Source organism: Sinocyclocheilus grahami, unplaced genomic scaffold (genome assembly GCF_001515645.1).
Source record: "Sinocyclocheilus grahami isolate Dianchi unplaced genomic scaffold, SAMN03320097.WGS_v1.1 scaffold121.1, whole genome shotgun sequence".
NCBI classification, from domain to species: domain Eukaryota; kingdom Metazoa; phylum Chordata; class Actinopteri; order Cypriniformes; family Cyprinidae; genus Sinocyclocheilus; species Sinocyclocheilus grahami.
This window is the reverse complement of record NW_015505300.1, coordinates 278,115-300,133: the sequence shown is the minus strand read 5'-3', so window position 1 is coordinate 300,133 and position 22,019 is coordinate 278,115. Positions and strand designations below refer to the sequence as shown.

Sequence of the window (22,019 nt, the reverse complement as noted above, 5' to 3'; positions counted from 1 at the left end):
AGATCAATCGACTAAAGTGTTGCATCCTCCTTGGCGCTGGCTCGTGGCGCCTTGCTGGCAGATATCTGTAGAGCTGCAGGCGGGGCGACCCCTAACACGTCAGCTACATTCTATAGCCTTCGTGTGGAGCCGGTATCCTCCTGTGTTCTCACCTCAAACGGGTAGAAGCACTGAGAGGCCCCGGCTTCGGGTCGGCTTGCTAAAACCACTCCAGAGAGTCCATATAATAGACCCTGTTGAGCTCCTCTGTCCCCTCGGCAGCCAGACGTGGCGGAGTGTCCGGCACCATGCCTTCACTCATTGAATCCTCGAGAACCGGTGGAAGGCTGGGTTCCATATGTAAGACCTAAGTGGATCCCATATGTGTAAAGTCCACGGTATAGCCTCGAGCCCGTGTTTCCCCAGCAGACTTCTGCCATTCCAAGAAGGTTACAATCACCTCCAATCTTCCATATGCACCTAAAGAATGTTCATATGTGTATTTGCTTCCGAAACCTCCTTCGGGAAGGTTGGAGCTTCCGTAACGTCCCTGTCCCAAGTAGAACGGGTACGTTTTCCCAGTGTTATCCAGTCTTACTCATTGGGTAGTGCTATAGCAGCAGTAGCTGGTCCTCTTGTGCAAGCCCTGGCCTATGCCAAAAAGTAGGGGCGCAGGTGGCTTCCACAGGACCCTGGAAGGGGCAGGACCTGTGGCCCTTTGTTAGGGATCCCAATTCGTCGGTCATCCGACATGACGTCGAGAGTGACCGACTGAAAGGGAATGTCTCGGTTACGTATGGTAACCCTCGTTCCCTGAAGGAGGGAACGGAGACGTCACGTCCCGTCCCGTCGCCACAGCTCCTGTACCACCGCTGAGCGGCCGGGTCACCGGCTCGGCTCCTCAGCGAAAACCTGAATATGCACTGCATCTGCTGCCTACTTATACTCACGCTGTGATCAGCGGCAGCTGGATGCGATAATCGCATGCCGATGTGCATTGGCTCGTTTAGTTTACACTCGAAGTAGATTGGTCTCTCTAAGCGAGATCCCAATTCGTCTGTCATCCGACGTGACGTCTCTGTTCCATCCTTCAGGGAACGAGGGTTACCATACATAACCGAGACGTTATTACTGATTTGTGTTCATCTCCCTCTACTGGAGAGGAGGGCATGAACTGCGCAACAGGCCTGTCTGCCAGAGTTTTATGCAAGATTATAAGGTCCATGTTTGTTGATGAAAACATTTTCAGAAAATATTCAGCAGTGCATAAACGATTCAGTCACTATATATATTTTATAATTTAGCACTGTAATCATATAAAAGATTCATGAACACTGAATTTACCTTTATCATAGACACTGACAATCTTAAAAATATATTACTTAATTGGCATCTATGGTTCCATTGAGAACCTTTAACATCCATGGAACCTTTTTTTATTTTTTATAATTCTTTATACTGGAAAAAGGTTCTTTATGCTCTTTACATTAAAATGTTCCTCACACTGAGAAAAAATTTTTTTTTTGAGAAAAATATTTCCAATAAAGTTTCATGTCATGAAAAAATACTAAATATTAAACATTTTAGGGGAAAAAGCAATATGCATTAAGTACTGACAGATTTCAACCATATGATTTGGCTGATGATATAATCTCAATTTTACTCATACCTGAGCAACAGTGATATCAAAACTTACAAAACTCTTATGAATCGAACTAACATCACACAGTACATAAAGCTCAGCAGGAGAATGCGATGCAGAAGAATGAGATGCAAAACTATACATTTAACACACATAAATTACAAACGCTGTCCCTTACAGTCACATGACTCAGAAATTCGTCAGCTGATGTCACTCTCTTCAAGTCTTATGGGATAAATCTAAGTCTTTGGCCTGTCTTTATTTAAATGATTAATAAGGACCACATCCAAGGTCTCTGTTTACACCTGGTATTAAAATGTGTTTGGCCATCTGATCATGAGTGGACTGCGCTAAATGAGAAGAATCCTCTTGGACCCTCAAATGTGTAGCGCTGGCCTGCAGCTGGAGTGGGACTGCCTGTCCTCAGTCCATCTGCACAGGATCTGTGCAGCTCTGGACAGTCTCTCCTCACAGAAATACTCTCCTCAGTGTCTGATTCTGCATGATGCTACGAGTAAATGGTGATGACCTCCCTGCCGCTACCTCGGACCAGCAGCACCCGGTCCAATCCCTCTGTGAGGACCTCCAGAAACTCCATGTCTGACCTCAAGAGTGAAGGAGAAGTGTGGAGGACTGCTGTACATGAAGGTGACATATAAACTGTAACTCACTACAAATTAAGCTCGGAGACTGAAAGAAAATGACAGACCGTGTTATCTATTCTTTCCATTACGTATCAACTACACAACAGCCCCTTTTTAAGTAGATGAGCAACTGTCTGCATTTCAGCTGATAAAAGGATACAGTTCTCGTCTCCGCCCTTGTTTTTGGGTGGTCCTGGCATGTTCAGCAGCACCAGCTGGGCTCCCTGGGATTTGTTGACTACAACCTCGTTCAGTTTGACTGCAGTGTGCATTCTTCTCACGTTAGTCTGATCCCTGTGAGAAATTCAGTCATTCACATTTAGCATTAAGACTCAGTGGTTTAGCAACATGAGCTATAGTATTTAAATTGTACATTGTATGAAATAACTGAACATGCACAAATGAAAGGATAAAGACCAACCACAATTTAACCACAATTTTAAATGCTGCAATGATGTTGTCACCATCAGTTACATTTTATTGCTGATCAGTGCAGGTCAGTAGATTCTTAAATTTCAATAATTTGTTTTCTTCTTTATGGTTAATTAAGATCAAAAGATATCATAAAATATCTTACAAGTATATGCCATTTAACTATTTGTTTATTTTTACATACACTACCATTAAGTAAGATTTTTACAAAATGGTTTTGCAAGAAGTCTCTCATGCTCACCAAGGCTGCATTTATTTGATAAAATAAAATGAACAAATAAATAAAAAAATACAGAAAAGAATGTAACATTGTGAAATATTATTGCAAATTTAAAAATCAGTTTATTATTATTATATATTTAAAGTGTAATTTATTCCTGTGATGGAAAAGCTGAATTTTGCAGCAGTCATTACTCCATTACTTGGTGCGGGAGAAACATTTTTTAGTAATTATTATCAATTTTGAAAACAGTTGGGCTGTTTATATATTTTTTTTTCAGGACTGATGAACAGAAAGTTCAAAATAACAGCATTTATTTGAATTTTTTTTTTGTAACAATGTAAATGTTTTTGCTGTTACTTTTGATAAGTTTAATGCATTAATGAATAAAAGTATTTTTTTTTTTTAATAAATCTTACTGACTCCAAACATTTGAATAGTAGTGTATGTTTGTAGTTGGTTAGTGTATGTCTGAATTAATTGGTAAAGTACTATAACTTCAGCAGACATTGACATCAGTGAACATATTTTGTTGTATTTCCTTGAAAATGGTTTTATATATGACAGGGATCCAGTGCTCAAAGGCTGAAATCCATATCTTATTCTTAAAGACAGTGCAGGATTTAAGGTTAATAGGAATTAACGATAACCTCACTAATAGAGATGTGATAAAAAAAACTGTTTAAGACTTCAGAATTTTCTTGAAGACCAGTCTTTGCAAAGGATTACATAAAACAACCATCTATTTAGCTAGAAAACAAATAAGCCTGAATTAGCGATACAGTCCTAAATGAGTGAAACATAAAATTAATGTACAATTCATCCATATGTTAAATGTCATGCATGAGTTAATAAGCAGAAACCGATGTCAACAGCATCAAAAAACTAAACACAACAAAAAAGCATTCTCTTAATTCATACAATTAATGGCCCAAATCCTGCAGCTTATCACTAAAAATAATACCATCATGCTAACTGGCTAACTGTAGATATTCTCTCAAGCAAGCACAAAGTTAGTGTTGAAACACATGCAAACAGAAACATCTATGTCACAATGCTTCATGCTGACTCATGCAGTGACTGTGACTCACACTGATTTAAGCAGGCCACACACAGAGACACACACCAATTCATGCCACATATTTAGTGTGACACACATACAACACATTCTGTTTATCTGTACTGTAACACAGACCAGACAGCTAATACAGACTCTTAAGCACACAAACCACTTGCACAAGAGTCAAAGAACTTACAGATTCTCCCACTCACTAGAAGGACAAAACAAAATGTCTTAGCATTAAAAAAGCAAACTTTTTTATTATGAAACATGATTAAACAGATTCAGATAGACTGCAAAACTGACTTTATTGATGTACAGTCTTTATTGAACTTACGGTTTCATATTGAAGATGTCCCGCACAGTCATGTTTGCCTCCCGAAGGCGGTTTCTCTCACTAATCAGCTTCTCTTTGGTCCAGGTCATATGGACCCGGTCAGAGGTTGGCGTGGCCTTGTCATTCAGAGTGGCATGGGACTTAGTGTTCCTGTCATGAATCAGCTGAGCCTGAAAGAGCAAGACACACTCTGTTTATAACAACAAACTCCATTAATGTTCATTGAAAATGCCACTGGAAAGCAATCTGACAGGACCTAGACAGACAAACTTTGTTAAAAGACCCACTGAAAAGATCAGCTTGGGCCATTTAAATTTCCGTGGTGGTCCAGGCTGGTTTATGCTGGTTTGGTGTGCTTGCCAATCAAGGTGGTTGACCAAGGAAACCTTACTGGCTACCATCAGCACATCAGTATTTAAAACCAGTTATACTGATCTTTTCAGCAGGGAATGAATGCTGTAGGAATGTTGCGATACCCACAGAAACAAACTATGGATTAGTAACTAGACTGAAAACTGAGTTAAAGACCAAAAACTCTACAATACATAAAACACAAGTAAACAAAAAAATACACTACCGTTCAAAAGTCTGATGCCAGTATAATTTTTTTCTTTTGAAGAAATGAATACTTTTATTCAGCAAGGACGCATTAAATTTTATCAGAAGTGACATTTGTTATAAAATGTTTTTATTCTCTTTTGAACTTATTCATCCAAGAATCCAGAAAATTTTTTTAATTGTTTCCACAATTCAAGGTGGTTGACCAAGGAAACCTTACTGGCTACCATCAGCACATCAGTATTTAAAACCAGTTATACTGATCTTTTCAGCAGGGAATGAATGCTGTAGGAATGTTGCGATACCCACAGAAACAAACTATGGATTAGTAACTAGACTGAAAACTGAGTTAAAGACCAAAAACTCTACAATACATAAAACACAAGTAAACAAAAAAATACACTACCGTTCAAAAGTCTGATGCCAGTATAATTTTTTTCTTTTGAAGAAATGAATACTTTTATTCAGCAAGGACGCATTAAATTTTATCAGAAGTGACATTTGTTATAAAATGTTTTTATTCTCTTTTGAACTTATTTATCCAAGAATCCTGAAAATTTTTTTAATTGTTTCCACAAATTTTTTTTTTTTTTTAATTAAGCAGCACAACTCTTTAGCATTGGTAATTATAAGAAATGTTTCTTGAGCATTAAATCAGCATATTAGAATGATTTCTGAAGGATCGTGTGACACTGAAGACTGGAGTAATGATGCTGAAAATTCATTTTTAGCATCACAGGAATAAATTACATTTTAAAATATATTAAAATAGAAAGCAGTTATTTTAAATTGTAATTATATTTCACAATATTACTGTTTTTACTGTATTTTTGATCAAATAAAATACAGACCCGATGAGCACTTCTTTAACTTCTTTAAAAAAAAATCTAACCAACCCCAACCTTTTGAATGGTAGTGTAGTTTGATTAAATAAACAAACAATCTTAAAGTATGGTAGTATAATTAGTGGAGTTGCACATGTTTTCACTCAAGTAGTCGAGACACTCTCATGCCCCATAATGACATGCAGACATGCTGTAAACAAATTAAATTATGACATTTTCAGGGCTACAGTCATTTTCATTGCCATGTTATTCTTACTGCTATATAATAAGGAATTTTCAAATTGATGATGTAAAAACCATAGAAGAATCATAGTTGCTAAAGGCAACCATTGATGAAAGCTGTAGCGCTGTCATGTCTGACAGTGTGAAGGGACTACTACTTTTCCACTGGTGCTTGTGCCAGAGATGGTGCCCAATCTGAAACCGAGCTGCACTTTTACACACGAACCACCCTAGTGCGCTATTTCTGGCCTCAAACAAGAGGACCAGTGATGTTGGTGGGCACAACTTCCACAGCTCCCGAGTCAGTGTAAAAACAGGCCATTTCTGACCAAGTACTGCTCTTAGCCAGGCACCGGCTCCACCTCAGGCACCAGCCACAGTGAAAAAGAGGTCATTTGGATGGAGTAGTTGGACAGGATTGTTATCTAGCAATAGTAGCCTTGATAGAGAGTGAAAATATGGGATCCGTAAGAGCTACCTCCTCGTCCAGAATTATAGTTGGCACTCGTGACTTGTTGCTTTGAGTTGGTTTCTCCCGGCAGGGCTTCCTCCTGATGGAATTCCGGGATTCATCTGAGATGCTCTGAATCTGACATTCGCCACAGAGCAAATAATCCAAAATTGTTAAGTAGGAGGAAAAGGCCTCATTTAAAACAGAGCCCTAACTTAATGCAAGTAGTGTCTTGAAACTGGATGTAAAACGTATGATTCTGAATGAAGCGTATTGACTGAAACCATATTCATTTATTCCACATAAAGTCCTGTAATAACAACAATAATGACAAAAGAATAGATTGCTGGAGAAATATTACCTCTCTCTCCCGTTCTGTCTTAGAAAGCTGCATCTGCTTCAGCATCTGAGAGCGTTGCTCCATCACAAGGGTCTTCTCATAGGTGAAAGCCGAGATATCGCCTGCATTCTACAGAGATATTGACATATTGAAAAGTTAAATTCTAGTATCTTGCATTCAAACATTCCTTATACATAACATAACATAGCATAGCATAGCATATAGCATAGCATAGCATAACATAACATAATTATTAAAATGTCATTCCTTTACTAAAACTTAATCTTATTAATTAAAGATTTATTATTAAAACATTATAATTGATTTTAGGTTTATGCTGATCAAAATTGTATCTCACCATTTCCACAACTTCCACCTTAGCATCAAGACGCAGGTGGTACAAGAACATCTGTAGGTCTTTCTTCATCTGGATGCTGTTGTCATCCATCTGAGCCACTGTGAAGATTCTCATCTTACACCTTCTCCAAACCTACATGATTTCAGGGAGAGAAAAGCTAGTCTGATAACAAACAAAAAAAGGGTGCAATTTTCTGTATCAGACATTCTGTTGCCTTCTACCTTATGCTGGCGGAGCAGGAAAGGAAGAAGCATGAGTAGACCACCATCATGGACAATCCACCAGACATCAATGGTACCCTCAGCTAACCGGTCCTGGTTTGTGGGAAATGTATCGATGTTTTTTGCCACTAATAGGGCCTGGTGGACAGCTGTTGTCTCTCTGACAGTTTCTTTGGGACAAAACATTTTAGTTTTTACTATTTTGTCAAAGTGATTGATATTTACTACAACATTTTCACATCTTGTCAAAAAAAAAATTCACGAACTGATCTAAAATGACATGGGAGTATTGTAATATTGCAGCGTTTTGGGTACTTTGAGACCTAAAGCCTACAAAGATCACTCAAAATAATAGTATCAGAAAATGACACATGCGCACCAATGAAGTTCTTCCAGGAGAGGGAGCTCTCGGCTTGTTTCCAGTTGGCGGGCCAGGCTATCAGCACTGCATTGTGTTTCATGCCACCCAAGCCTGCAGACTGGATCAGGTGAGAGAAACCATCCCGCTGGTTAGAGGACACCACCACATGACAGAAACCCTTTGTTTTCTCCATTGCCATGGCCGCTTTGATATTCTGTGAAAAAATATTAAAATAAATAAAATAAAAAACAGGGTAATGTTAATAAGTTAATATTATGTTGAATTATTTTCTGGAGCTGACATATGCAGAGCTGAGAACATACACAGTTAGAAAAGTAGCATATGTCAACATTTAATCACTGCAAGGTAGATTAAAAATTATAGTATGGTGAGGAATCTAAAAGGGAATTTGTTTCATGACATATGACATATGACACACATGTCATAGAACGTCATCATAAGCTATAAACTTATTACAAAGACGTTCACTCTTGAGCAATCTGCAGTTAAGGGTCTTTTTCAAGGGCACAATGGTCATGACTTGCTTCTTGCAAGGTTTGAACAAGCAACCTTCCCGTAACCAGCCCTGAGTATCCACACAAATGTCAAATTAACTCCAAAAACTGTGTGAAATTTCTATGTGAATTTTATATGAACCAGGTACTAGTCCTAAATTGTCTAATTTGACAACATATAACATTGGCAGAATTTTTATACAGCCCTGAAAAACCCTGAAACACAAGGTGATTTTTTTATTGTTTAAATTTTTTTTTACATTAACTACGTAATATTCTGCATGGTTCTCTGATATTGACAATAATAATAATAATAATTAGTAGTAGTAGTAGTATGTTTTAACTATAACAATGAAGACAGATATATATTTCTTTTGTAAATTACAGTTGTACTGTAAAATAAAAACAAACGAATATCTGATTTTAATAATGCACTGTGTGCTTCAGTCATGAACCCCTGTTTGGGAATAACCTCAAAAAATGCTATTGAGTTATCAAAGTCAAAACCAAACTGGCTTTGCTATCAAAGCCAAAGAGGTTTGGCTTTAACTGTATGCCTTCACCTTTTCAGAGAGCTTAGTTTCTGCTTCACGTGCCATGTAGGTGCCCTCCAGCACTGAGCAGACGATGGTCAGGCCTTTCCCAGCCTTCAGCTGTGAGTTAAAGGAGAGCAGACGTGGATGTTTTACCCCCAAGTCGGAGTCCAACTTTAGCAGCACCAGCAGCTGAGGTCTGGAAGATGAGTTACATTTTAAATATTTGCCTTAGATTCTGTCAAGTATGAATAAGCTTATACAGCACTGAAGTTGTGCTGCTATTCTTCTGGACTCTCACCTCCAGTTCTTGGTGTGGGGTGGCGCCTCCTCCAGTTTTATTAGAGCATATTGAGCTGCGTTAAGTGATAATCCGCGAATCCCGTCTCCCCATTCCTTCTCTGCCCTGAGGGGTGTTGGGGAAATAAAATGGGGAGTTAATAAAGAATATTTTACTTTAAAACACAGTGAATGTGATGGACACTTTCTTACCCTCTGTATTCAATGTACTTGTAGATGCATCCAGAAATCAGTAAGACAACCAAAGCATAGTACCACGATGAGACAAACATGAGGGAGAGACTCAGGCTCATCCCAAGAAAAGAGAGGGACCTGAAGAAATGTAAACATATCCAGTGCTGCATTTAATGGTAGTTCATACAATCAAACATTAACTCAGACTGGTCCATTCTACATCAATTTACATGCAGATGGAACAAATAATCATTACACTACACTTGTTTGGTTAATGAAAAACCAATGGCCAATTTGTTGGGCATGTGGGACAACAGAACATGCACTTCCCACAAAGCTGTTGCTTGTTCATGAGAAGCTGGCCCCCTAACAGAGCCTGGTTTCTTCCAAGTTTTTTTTCTTCTTCTCCATTTCTGTCACCCATGTAGTTAGAGTTCCTTGCCACTGTCACTTCTGTGTTGTTTAGTTGGGGACACTTAAAATTCAGCAATATTATTGAATGTACTGACACTGTTGGATAAGAACTGAACTGAGCTGGATGATAACATCACTGTTTTCTACAGGACTGCTTTACAGCTGAATTGAACTACACTGAACAAAATTATAATCGCAACACTTTTGTTTGAAGGAGATGTTTTGCACTGCGTGAGGCAAATGGTGGTCACACCAGATACTGATGGGTTTTCGGACCCCCCGGACTCCCCAATACAAATAAAACTGCACATGTTAGAGTGGCCTTTTATTGTGGCCAGCCTAAGGCACACCTGTGCAATAATCATGCTGTCTAATCAGCATCTTGATGTGCCACACCTGTGAGGTGGATGGATTATCTCGGCAAAGGAGAAGTGCTCACTAACACAGATTTAGACAGATTTGTGAACAATATTTGAGAGAAATAGGCCTTTTGTGTCCATAGAAAAAGTCTTAGATCTTTGAGTTCAGCTCATGACAAATGGGGGCAAAAACAAAAGTGTTGCGTTTATCATTTTGTTCAGTGTACATTCATAATTGATGATCTTTACACAGTTACTGAATGGAACTGAATCAACACTGAGCTGACCTCAGCTGAACAAAGACACTATTGTTGTTGTTTTTTAGAGCTGCTTTACTGTAGAATTGATCTCTGTTTGCAATTTTAAATCAATATTTTCCCATTTATCCTTGTAAAGCTGCTTTGAAACAATCTGTATTGTATAAAGCGCTTGGCTATATAAATAAAGGTGACTTGACTTGTTCTAATAATCATGAAGTGTGACTTACCAGTGGTAGAACTTGAATCTTGGCCTCCAATTTGGGGTGCGTAGAAGTGTTTGGACAGCACAGGCCAAGTTTACAAAGAGGTAACACATCAAGAAAAACCTGCAAAGTAGAAATTGGAAGCAGGGTTATTATAGTTAACTGAAATTAAAACCTTAAAAAACATTTTTTCTAATTTTAAACTTATTTCAGCTAGTAGCCAAGGAAAAATATTCACAAAATCTAAGACAAAAAAGACAAAAAAAGAAAGAATAAAAACTATATAGACCTGTTAAAAAAACCCTATTAAAAATGACAAACAACAAAATTACTAAATCAAAAATTATAATAAAACAGATAATAATTTAAATTCAAACTATTAACTAAAACTATAATAGTATCTCAATGATACTGAACACAAAAATTCACAAACGGAGTAGCAGAACTGCATGTGATGACCACATTTACAATGCAGGCACAATTACAAAATTTCATTGATACACATTTTTATAATATTCATGAAAACATAAATTTTAACGTCATCATAAGTCATATGTCAGTCTGTCATTTAAATTTCAAGCTTTTACTCCCAAAATCAGTTCAAAGTAGAAGAAGAAGAAAAAAAAATCCGTCTGAGTCTAGTTTTGTCACAAAGAAAAGATGTGAAAGCAAATGGAACACACTCACATCGAGAGGATGGGAGCAACATTATCCAGGGAACCAATGAGGATCCCAATCTCACAGATCGCTGCAGTTAGGAGTAAGGCCCAGGTTGGCTCACCATTAGATCTACTGTGACCAAACACCTACCAGTAAGAAGTACGTCATGTTAGGCTTCATAGTCAAGACAAAAGTGCTTTCTTTCTATAAATTTTCTGTGAGCGAGAACAATTCAAACACACTTGTGCCTCAAGACATGCAAATGTAACTTTACTTAACATATGATCACAAAGGGAAGCCAGAGCATGTTGTTACCTGTAAGAATGGCATGATGCCATCTCGAGCTATAGCCTGTAGGATCCTGGGAGCACCGGTGAGGCTCTGTAGTCCCGCCCCACAACAGGAGAAAAATGAGCCAATCACAATCACCCATGAAGATGGCCAAGCTAGTGTGGCAACAACTAGAGTTCCTCTAACTGACTCTCCATACCTATTACGAAAGCAAGCATGCAAAATCACGTTAAAACAGGAAGAATATATTACATGTGAAAACTGCGACTGCAGATTTGATCTGAATTGATTTAGCAAGCATTTTTGTAAACCACAGCTGTTACCAAATAGCACTTACTTGTCTCGCAGCACCACACCATCAATACATGCTCCAAATAACACCACACAGGAAATGTCTGTTTAGCATCATTAAGGAATTCATCTGACTTGCTTAATATTCTTTCCTTAGCGGCTTCATTTATTTATTTATTTGCAGAAAAAGATACAGATGAAAGAGGTGGTTGCAATAGCCATAATGGTACCAGTGGGAATGGACCTCTGAGGATCTCTAAGATCTCCAGACCTGTTCGACCCAGCCATGATTCCTGTGAAAATCAGAGAAAACGTTTAATGTGTTTCATAATACTTTTAAAACACTTTTCTCACAGCAAGTAGTTTAACTAAACTTATTGATATTGTTATTAGTTTTTTTAGTTATTTGACGTATTAGACAGCAGGATAGTGTTGACAGAGTCTATAATGTTACACATTGTTTCCTCTCTGCGTACAGTAAATATTGCCAGTGCTGCCCGATTCACTAAAGAATCCCTCTGTTGACTTTGCACCTTCTAAAATAATCAGCTTAAACTTCTAAAAAAGTGGGTTAGAAAATGGTCTTGAAATAGTTTGCGATTCCATCTGAATCATTCGCACAGATCACTCACACATTGAATCATTTGAAGAGGTTTCCTTCTCTGTAAAATGTGATACCAAAAGAACAAAAACAGTGCTTTCTGAAGTGGATATTTACCCACAATCCACTGAAACCTAACCTGCAGATGAATCGTATAATTTGTAAGTGAAGAAAAATAAAAAGTTTGGTTTTTAGTAATTTGAAGCCAAAAAAACAACAAAACTGAAAATACGAAGCACAAGTAACATTGTGAAGGTCATACACTGCTCACATTTTTGCTGCTTTTGGCCTTCATAAACATAACTGTTTTTACATAAACACATGGAAGAGACACTGTAACCCTGAATTAAATGGTCTATTTCAGACGCTGTCACACCCCACAACCTTATCATCTGCACAGAGAAACTGCCACTCAATACACACACATAATGATGGACTTAAAGTGGATTGTAGAATTTCACTAGAACTTGGTCTTCATTACATCTATTTTCTGTTTCTGTTCTGTGTTTTGCTTTTTTTTTTTTACTACTTTCAGTATCCCACATTCATTTTAATTACATTGAAATCCACCAGTACAACAAAAAAATTCACCTTTCTACCGAAGAAAGAAAGTCATACAGGTTTGAAATACCTGTAACTGAAGGGAAGTAGATTCCAACCAGGAGGGTGAAGAAGGTAGTGAAGTCATTGAGGACATAATATGAAATTTCACTGGTGTTATCCGAAGTTTGTTCTGAACTCTTTCCCTCCTTCTCCACTATTTTCTTGTCCTGTCCATAGTGTGCCCACATGTTATCTATAGGAGAAACATTAACACTTAGTAAAACACTGAGCTGCCTAAACTGAAGTCTTAGTGAAAATGCATCAAAACAATGTTATCATCATGTAATCTGGTGGTGTACAACTAATTAAGTTAAATGAGATTTGTATAGCTTGGTGTTTTATTTGACTATTTACCTGATATGACCCCGCTGAGCAAGCCAGGAACAGCTTGAATCACTGTTAAATTGTTTTGGGTGAAGTATTCATTGCATGTTGCATTTCCTAAATCACCTTCACAAAAAAGCGTCCATAGTTTGGTGGGAGTGGTTACGTTGTTGATGACCTCTGTCTTCAGACACTTGTCAAACTTAGAATTTTGCAATGTGCGGTTGCCTAGTAGACAGACTCTGTTGAAATACAAAAGTGACCATAACTGTAATTGTGTTCAAACAATATGCTCCATCATATTAGATATATCTTAAACATTTAAACATTGTAAATTAAGCAGTAGCATATTTTAATCAAATCCTAAGACATAGGCATTTATAGACCCTATTTAGACCAATAAATAAATAAATAAAGTGTCCAGCTGTCAGCCGTTTTGTTGTAACATCACGTCAGGTAGCCCAGCACACACTGACCAAAGTTCCGCTCCTCGTGTATATCAATATCAAACATGGACGTGGTGGAGAATGATTGTAGAATTTTAGAATCAGATATCATTTGAGAAATCTCTCAAATTCTACAAGGAGAACAATAAAAGCCTGTCCAGTCAGACATCACTGACGTCATGAGAATGACAAGGTACCGCATTCTTTTTACAATCTTCAGCTGCAATGCGTTTCCGATGTGAGAGAGCACGCACAAACAGTGAGAACTGTTCTGGGGTTCTATGGTCGCAAGTTCCATTGTTACCAACAGAGTTCAATGGAACTTGCGATCAAAGTTGGCTAATGACACTTTTGGGGAAAAGCACCCCTGCTGATTGGCTGTTTTGTGATTTTGCTTCGCTCTCCATTCTCGCGTTCAGTGTACTGTAGATATATATTTTTTCATTCAGTGTAAATGGACAAATTGTTTAGAATTTTGTTACGTTGCTTCCTGTTAGTAGAAAGATTTTGCCCTCCACTGTACTGCTTTTTAATTGTTTTTCATCATTCTGAATTCATATGTAGTCATTTGGGTTTGTTGTTCACAATATAATTATTTTGTTTGTCCGACTTGAATGTGAGACATAATAATTTGTACAGTTGAACGCAACATAATGTTTTATGCTGTGTGGAGTTTAAATGTCCATGTAAAAAAATCCATAAAATTTTTACCATCGAAAAATCACGCCACTACTCACTGAGAATCAGGAGGCTTGATGGCGGATTGGATGACCCCTGCATAGATGGCCATAATTGACAGCATTACACAGGATAGGAAGACCAAGGCCAGCTTGTTGACATATCTCACTCCAACAAATACTACCAGAGCCATGATAGCTAAACAGCATGTCCCATAAATGCGCATGTTATTTTGCATTCCATTTGGCTCTCCAGTCTCTGCTTTAAACACAGCTGCATTGGGCATTATGTATGTCTGTAATAGGGTATGAAAGGAGAGAAAGGGTTGTTATCATACTGAGGATGCATTAGATAATGTGATTTTTGAGGTTGTGTCTAGAAAGTTAATTATAGAATCTGCTCACTCGTGTTAGTTCAGTGCTGACACAAGTTCTTCTGTAGTGCTGAATGAGTAGTGTATTTGTTTGCAAGAAACTGTTAATGTTGGCCTGTAAGTTTTGACTCACCAAAAAAATTTCCATGGTTCCAAGTACATACATAGAACCTGCAAATGTGGTGCCCAGGTAGAAACACAAACCCACTGCTCCTCCAAACTCTGGGCCTAATGCTCTGGAGATCATGTAGTATGAACCACCAGCTAAAGTGGGAAGAGAAGAGAATCAAGTGACTTAAAGCAAATATGGATTAAATAATAATAAAAAGTACATATCGATAATAATATATAAAAGAGTGACATAGCAGATTGATATCATACCAGGCACTACACCATTAGTCGCAATGGCACTCATTGAAATTGCAGTCAGCATGGTCTAGAGATAAGAGAAAAGACAGATGTAAAACAGATTTATTTATTTTTATTATTACAATACTAAATATTTTGTTAAATATGAGTGGAAAATATATGATCCAAAAAGGCTATAAGAAGACCTCATATGGCCATCCCAAAGACAAACCTGCCTGTATATATGCTTGCTGCCGGGTTATCTTAATTTTTTATTTTGTTTTTATTTCTATTGGCAATTTGTTTTTTGTGTTTTTTGTTTCAATTTACTTTTTGTTTTGTTTTGTTAGAGTTCACCTTTAGTTCTAAATGTTGCAGAGCTTTCCAGTTTTACTTTTACTTTTAATATTTTAGGGCTGCCAAAGTTAATGTTCAAACTGGTATCTTTTAAAAATGTATAACATATGTGTGGAAGAATGTGGTTTGAGGCAAATGGACAAATAAATAATAATTTGTTGTTGTTGTTTTTACAACTGGTGATCCACGGTCAATTTGTCTCGTTCATTGTGATTAACAACAAACTGTCAGCTTCCTGCTACCCACAGCTACTTTTCTCTGTGTATAGATTTGTCTTGACCATTCTGACAGCTCTAAAATATAAATCATTATTAATAATTCATCAATAAATTTTATTTTTATCATAGAAATTAGTTTATCGCAGTCATGTTTTTATTTTTTAAAAAACTGTACTTTGAGTAGGCTAGTAAAATTCTTCCACACCTGACTTGGTAAAACATTTCAAAATGGTCTCAATTTGTGCACAGAGGCATTGTCATGCTGAAACTGTTTGCACAAAGTCTGAAGCACATAGTTATCTATAGTCACTGGATGCTATAGAATCACTGGAATCCGATAATTATCCGAGCCAAATCTGATAATTATAAGGAAGTGTTGACATATTTTTGGCCATGTCAAGTTTTTCATTTGTGTGACAAAACTGACAAAAAGAAAAACATTTTGTGTGTGTGTCTTTTCATACCTGGATACACAAATAAACTAGGTTGGTGAGTCAAAAAAGGTGCTTTCATATTGAAAATGGGGAAAAACTCACGCAAGAACAGCACATGAAGACGATAGCAAGGGCCTCCATGATTCCCGCGGAACCCACTATCCATGTGAGCCGCAGGAAAAGAATCACACCCAGAATGTTCTGCATGCAGGGCAGGAATACACCTATAAATGTGCCCATCTGAGGGCCCTTCAAACAGATTGACACATAAAACGAAAACATTTCAGTTATGTAGGACAAATACCAGCAAAATGTCTGCAGAAGCTGTGAATTCAATGTGTGTTTTAATCATCTTCAATCGTGTTTTAAGTCTTTTAATCATCTCAGTGCCAGTCATATTGGAGACTCACATTTATGGTGACCCTTTGAATCCGATCCTCACTCTCCGCCTTCTCGTGCTCGATGACCCCCTGGGTTATGTTGGTGTAGTTGGCTAGTTTGTTGAGGAGGGATGATACCATCGGTGTGCTGTCCATCTCATCCTGTGAGTAAAGAGGAGCTAAATAATTTAATACATACAGCATTGCATCGTAATTTAGAGACATGATATAAATAAGGTGAAGTATTTTATTTGAACAAAGTTCTCAACAGTGATAGCTGATGCACAAAGAAGAAAGGTTTGTTTTAAGCAGTTTGTTACCTCATAGAGAGCCATATTCTTGCCGTAAATGCTGTCATCATGATCTGTACTGATTAATGAGCTGGTTTCTCTAGGAGTCTCGTCACCTGGCGAATGAGAGAATATACAAATATGTATTTTTCATGATTTCATATGATTTAAATCAGAGACAGGTTGATTTTTAGTTTAAAGGCTGGAATGCACCACACCACTTTTAAAATCTGGATGATTTTTAAACACTCGTCATATTACACTTGCCAACTTTGTAAATGGTTACAGAGAAAAACTGGACATTATACACTAAATGATTGAGTGTACCAGAATTTTAAGTCTCGCCAAACACAACAGAACAGAAACAACAGAAACATACGCCTCGTTGTTAGAAGACGCAGAACAAATGAAAACAAAGCATTCTAAAATCTGCTCAAAACATCAGACATGTTTGATATCCTGTGACATTCTCTAACTTTCAGCAACTAAAGCTGACTTCTCTAAATTGCAAATCAGGTCAAAAATCTCTGCAAAATGCATGTAGCGTATTTAGTCTTAATTAGAGCTTTAAACATTTTTTCCTCCCTCAGTGTTGTTAGCTTTGGACCAGACATAAGGTGTACAAGCACAAAAAATTAATAAATACAAATAATAAAAGTGAAAATGTTAACTCTATTAGACCAGACATGTTTATTCTTGTCTTGGGAAAACATTACACAACTCACATTTTCCACATAACTCTTCATCTCTTCATCTGTTATTTTAGTCAAGAAATGTAACTGAACCCTTTAATTTATTAGACGCTGTTGAAACAAATGAAGGGTCATGTTGCCATCTTTGAAATTACCCAAAAAGTGTTGATACAGTACTGAAATCCAGTATACTGTTTAATATACCATGATTGTTTGCATTCACTAAACCAACATATGCAGCAAACAAGCATGATCTATTTTTCTAAAGATATCTGAGAAGGTAAAATGCTAACAGATCATCCAGATCATTTTTTGTCTGTCCAGAAGTCACTCAACTTGTGTTCCCCTCAAACTATGATTTGTGATGTGGTTAACAGCTCTTTTAATATGTTTTAATCTTAAACCCTCACAACAGCAGATCTGTGAGCTGTCTACCTCACAACTCTGCCTAAAGGCAAGAAACATATGGCAATGGTAAAAAAGAAAGTGAAACATTACAAATGTATATGTAAAGGTCAAACAAGCGTTTTTTCCAGTATGTGAAATTTCAAATGCTCAACATTAATTACAAGTTGATGTAGAATCATAAGCTTACTCTTGCCATTGTAATGATTTTTTTGATGATCCAAATCAATGAGATTCAAACTCACCTAATGTCTCCACATTCAAACCTTCTTCACACTCCATGCTGAGACAGAAACAAAGGTGTGAACGTCTCTGATGGTCTGAGTGGTAAGAACCTTTTTACCTTTCTCTTGTTTGGTTAAAAGAGGAGACACTGTGCCTCAGTAAATTGCTGTACAGTCTCCTCTGATGCAAATCCGTCTGTTGGACCACAGGACTGCAGCTGACTTCTATTTCATTCCAGTTCAATAGTCTTCATTTAGTTCTCTCAACCTGTTGCAAGCAATGCTAGACCAACTTCTTAGTTTTGTCAAGAAGGATGGTGATCTGTGTGAAGGGGATCAGCCTCTCTCGTTTCCAAGTCTCCTACATCTCTCTTCTTCTCTCAGTTTTTATTCCAGTATACGCTTTATGAAGGTGATATCAGCCACTTCCTTCCCTCTAGTTTGTCTTGTCCTCTATGAGGTTCAAAAACAACATCAGACTGGCTCTGTCCTGTATTTCTTTAACCCTCTGTACTGGATTGTTGACTGGCGGCACTGAACGCAAGTCTTGAATGACTTGTCATCAACTCGAGGAGGGGAGGGGGGATTACAGTAAAGGCTTTTTCAAAACCAGTTAGTCAGCCAAAAGACAATATGTGCAGAAAGAAAAACTGAAATCCAGTTCCAGCATGCTAGACCTCATTTGTGTAATTGCAGAAACATTTCTAAGTGAAACAAGAGGAGTGTGTCCAGTGTGAAATTACTGAAGTGGGTACAATATGATTATGATAAACATTTAAAGATTTATATTTAAATAAATATTAGATATGGAAATGAAATCAATTTATATTTAGTAGTTTATAAGCAGTGACAATCAAACTACTGAACGAATTCAAGACTGAACACATTGCTGCATTGATGTACAGGTATTGCTGCTGTTTAACAGACAGAGAAAGTTGGTTTTAACGTTGTAGTAAATTGGGAAATATGTATTTCCCAGGTCTGTGCTGCCATTGGATCTAATTTCATGTCTCTTTCCACAGTGAGAACAGAACAATAACAGAGGAGATTCATAAAAAAACTTTTAAGGCTTCTGAAACATCCTTTTCCTGATAATTCCTTCAGTGTGGCTTGTAAGTTTTGTTTATCATCCTGTGCACAGCTAATTTTGTATACAAATGATGAAATCCCAAAGGGACTAGTTTGAGAAGTTTTGGAAAAGCTCATAGTTGGCATGCATTTACTGTATAAAGACATGATTTTAAATGTATAATAGACTCTAAATCTATTATCTAAAATATAACTACTACTAATAACTGTTTTCTTTGAATACATTTTAAAATGCCATTTATTCCTGTGATGGCAAAGCTGCATTTTCAGTAGCCATTACTGGAGTGCCACATGATCCTTCAGAAATCATTCTTATATACAGATTTTAATATTAATATTTTATATTTTTATAAATATCTTTTAAATGCATCCTTGCTAAATAAAATTATTAGTTTATTTGAAGAAAAAAAAAAGAAATCTTTAAGAAAATATTTTAACACTGCAAAGCCTGAGATATTAAATAATAGTCAGAAAATCTTTTTTTATTTTGAGGATCATATTATATGTGTGGTAGGAATATGGTGCGCCTACTCAAGGAGGGAAAAAACATACATTTTATTCAGGGGCCAAAACTAAGCAAAAATATGCAATTTAGTGCAGATGTTATTTATGTGCCCAAAGAGAAGATGACATTCTGACAGCTTGTCATGCAAATTAGTTTTCATTCTAGATCTCCCAGTAAGATGATATTTCAATTATTAGTTTTATGATCAATACTCAGTAGCTTTCATTTCAGCAATACAATGATGACTGAGAGATGTACAAATAAATGTTCCTCAAAAGCCTTATGTATCATATTTGATACTCACATTTAAACATGATTTTTCTGAAAAAAATTATGTATGGATAATCAAGTTGTTTCAGTCCAGTAAATCATTAATTAATAAAAACAATACACTTTTTTTTATTGTTTACTTTATGAAAATCATAATATTTTTTATAAAGATTTCACAATAAAATCTTACTGAAAATGACCTGAATGAGGACATTTTTACAGTTTTAGGTCTTTTACTTGTTAACAAAATTTGAACTATCAATCAGATGGCAGAATGCATGTACAGCAGGTTTTTCAGCAAAGTTCTGACCTTGTTAATTCATAGGAAATTCATGTACTGTATCAAATATGATAAAGTAGGATTTATAGGGTTAATGAGGGTTAGATGATCAACTGATGCAGCATATAGCCTACAAAATCAGCCACGGAAAAGTGTTTTACACAAGCAGTATTTCATCTTAAAAGGGAAACAGCACAATTAAACATTTTTTCATGGAAAGATTTAAATAGGCCAGTTTAAAGAAGAGGACAAATTCCATAATGATGAGCCACAAGCTCTGCTACACACCCCAGTACACACATTAACACACATAAAAGAAAAAATCTGGACTATGCAATTCTTATGTGAATGGATAACTAAAAACTTTAAGATAATTATGTCTTTTCCAATAGCGTCAGATAAAGTCAGAAAATGAAGGAACATTGATCAACAGCTTCCACATTTCATGTAAATAGACAACAACTCTGAGAACTCTGAGACAACAACACAGTAACAAGTTACACAAGAGCCCTAATGCGACTTAAAATGCCTGATGAATGAACTGACTTCTATTTAGTTCTTATTCAGATTTACTCACCCTCATGTTGTTCCAAATCTGTGTGAATTTCTTTCTTCTGCTAAACACAGAAGAAGATATTTTAAAGAATGTTGTTAACCAAACAGTTGAGGGTCTCCATTGACTTCCATAGTAAGGAGGAAAAAAAAAAAAAATACGGAAATCAAAGGCTACTAGAAACTGTTTGCTACCAACATTCTTCAAAATATATTTTTCTGTGTTCAGAAAAAGCAAGAAATTCATACACTTGAGTAAATGATGACAGAATTTTCATTTTTGGGTGACCTGTCCCTTTAAATTTCAATGGAACCCACAAAAGAAAGTTAAGAAGAACAAGAATAGAAAGAGATGTGGTGGAACTTGACTTTAAGGTCTCTTTTTTATATACAAAGAAGTGGAGCAACAGATTTAATAATTAATCTAAAGAGAAACAGTGAAAGACAGAGAAAAAGATAAATAGGAAAATGGAGGGAAAAAAGACACTAGGAAACTGCCACTTGTTTACATTCCATGAGGAGATGATTTCACAAACACATGCCAGTAAACATGGCACACATTTGCTTTTGAGGATACGCTCACTGTAAACACAGACACTTTTAATAAAACCCAAGCCTTTCACAGCAAGTCTTTAAAAGTTCTCCTCTTCTGTTTGCACATGTCTAGGCAGGATTCCCTGACTCTCACCTAAGTAGGGTCCTGCTGCCGTGTGTGGCTCCTCCTTGTCCTCTTCTTTCATTATCTCTCCATCATAGTCTGCATTTGAAATTGGGGTGTCCTCCACCGGCACCACTGTGAAGTTAGTGGGCATTTTCCCCTCATACCATGTGCTCAGTGTTATATTCCTTGAGTCTTTTTTTCTCCGTCTCACCCCAAGTCTCCTGGGCTCACCAGAGTTCGAAGTTCTCTGACTTCTTCACAACTGTTGTTCAGACGAGGCAGCCCATGTGATCCCTTTCAACCAAATAAGGAGCTGTACACAACTCCTCCCTCTAGGCATTGGGCTGTTCTGTCCTGCCACAGAGCTCTAAGCTGGTGCTTCCTGTTTTGTGTTAACTGCCCTGCTCGTTGTACCTGTGAAGGCTGGGAGGGAGGTGATTGTCTGCCTGTCAGAGTCATCTGAGACTGCCCAAAGTGATGGGAACAAAAGGCTAAACACAATGTGGCATTCCTCAACCCCAGCCCAATTCCCTGCCCCACCCCCTCCTGACGTTCCTAGCCTCAAAGGAAACGTGTGCTATAATCACTCCATTCAGGAACCATTAGGACTGGAGAGGAA

General features: G+C 37.1%; 1 protein-coding gene across 1 annotated transcript; it reads right to left on the bottom strand.

The window, feature by feature from the left end:
• Positions 1-1,519: 1,519 nt before the first annotated feature.
• Positions 1,520-21,662, bottom strand: LOC107589906 (solute carrier family 12 member 7-like). Its single transcript, XM_016278481.1, has 26 exons — positions 21,428-21,662; positions 16,753-16,838; positions 16,463-16,594; positions 16,155-16,301; positions 15,077-15,131; positions 14,829-14,959; positions 14,382-14,617; positions 13,229-13,440; positions 12,903-13,067; positions 11,865-11,963; positions 11,717-11,774; positions 11,404-11,578; positions 11,116-11,234; positions 10,453-10,551; positions 9,211-9,330; positions 9,020-9,124; positions 8,749-8,917; positions 7,689-7,884; positions 7,310-7,479; positions 7,089-7,220; positions 6,752-6,859; positions 6,418-6,528; positions 4,315-4,484; positions 4,174-4,188; positions 2,426-2,559; positions 1,520-2,221 (listed from the first exon to the last, which is right to left on the bottom strand). The coding sequence occupies exons 1-26, from the start codon at positions 21,549-21,551 to the stop codon at positions 2,130-2,132; spliced, it is 3,360 nt and encodes a 1,119-aa protein (XP_016133967.1). The 5' UTR covers positions 21,552-21,662; the 3' UTR covers positions 1,520-2,129.
• Between the last annotated feature and the right edge of the window lie 357 nt (positions 21,663-22,019).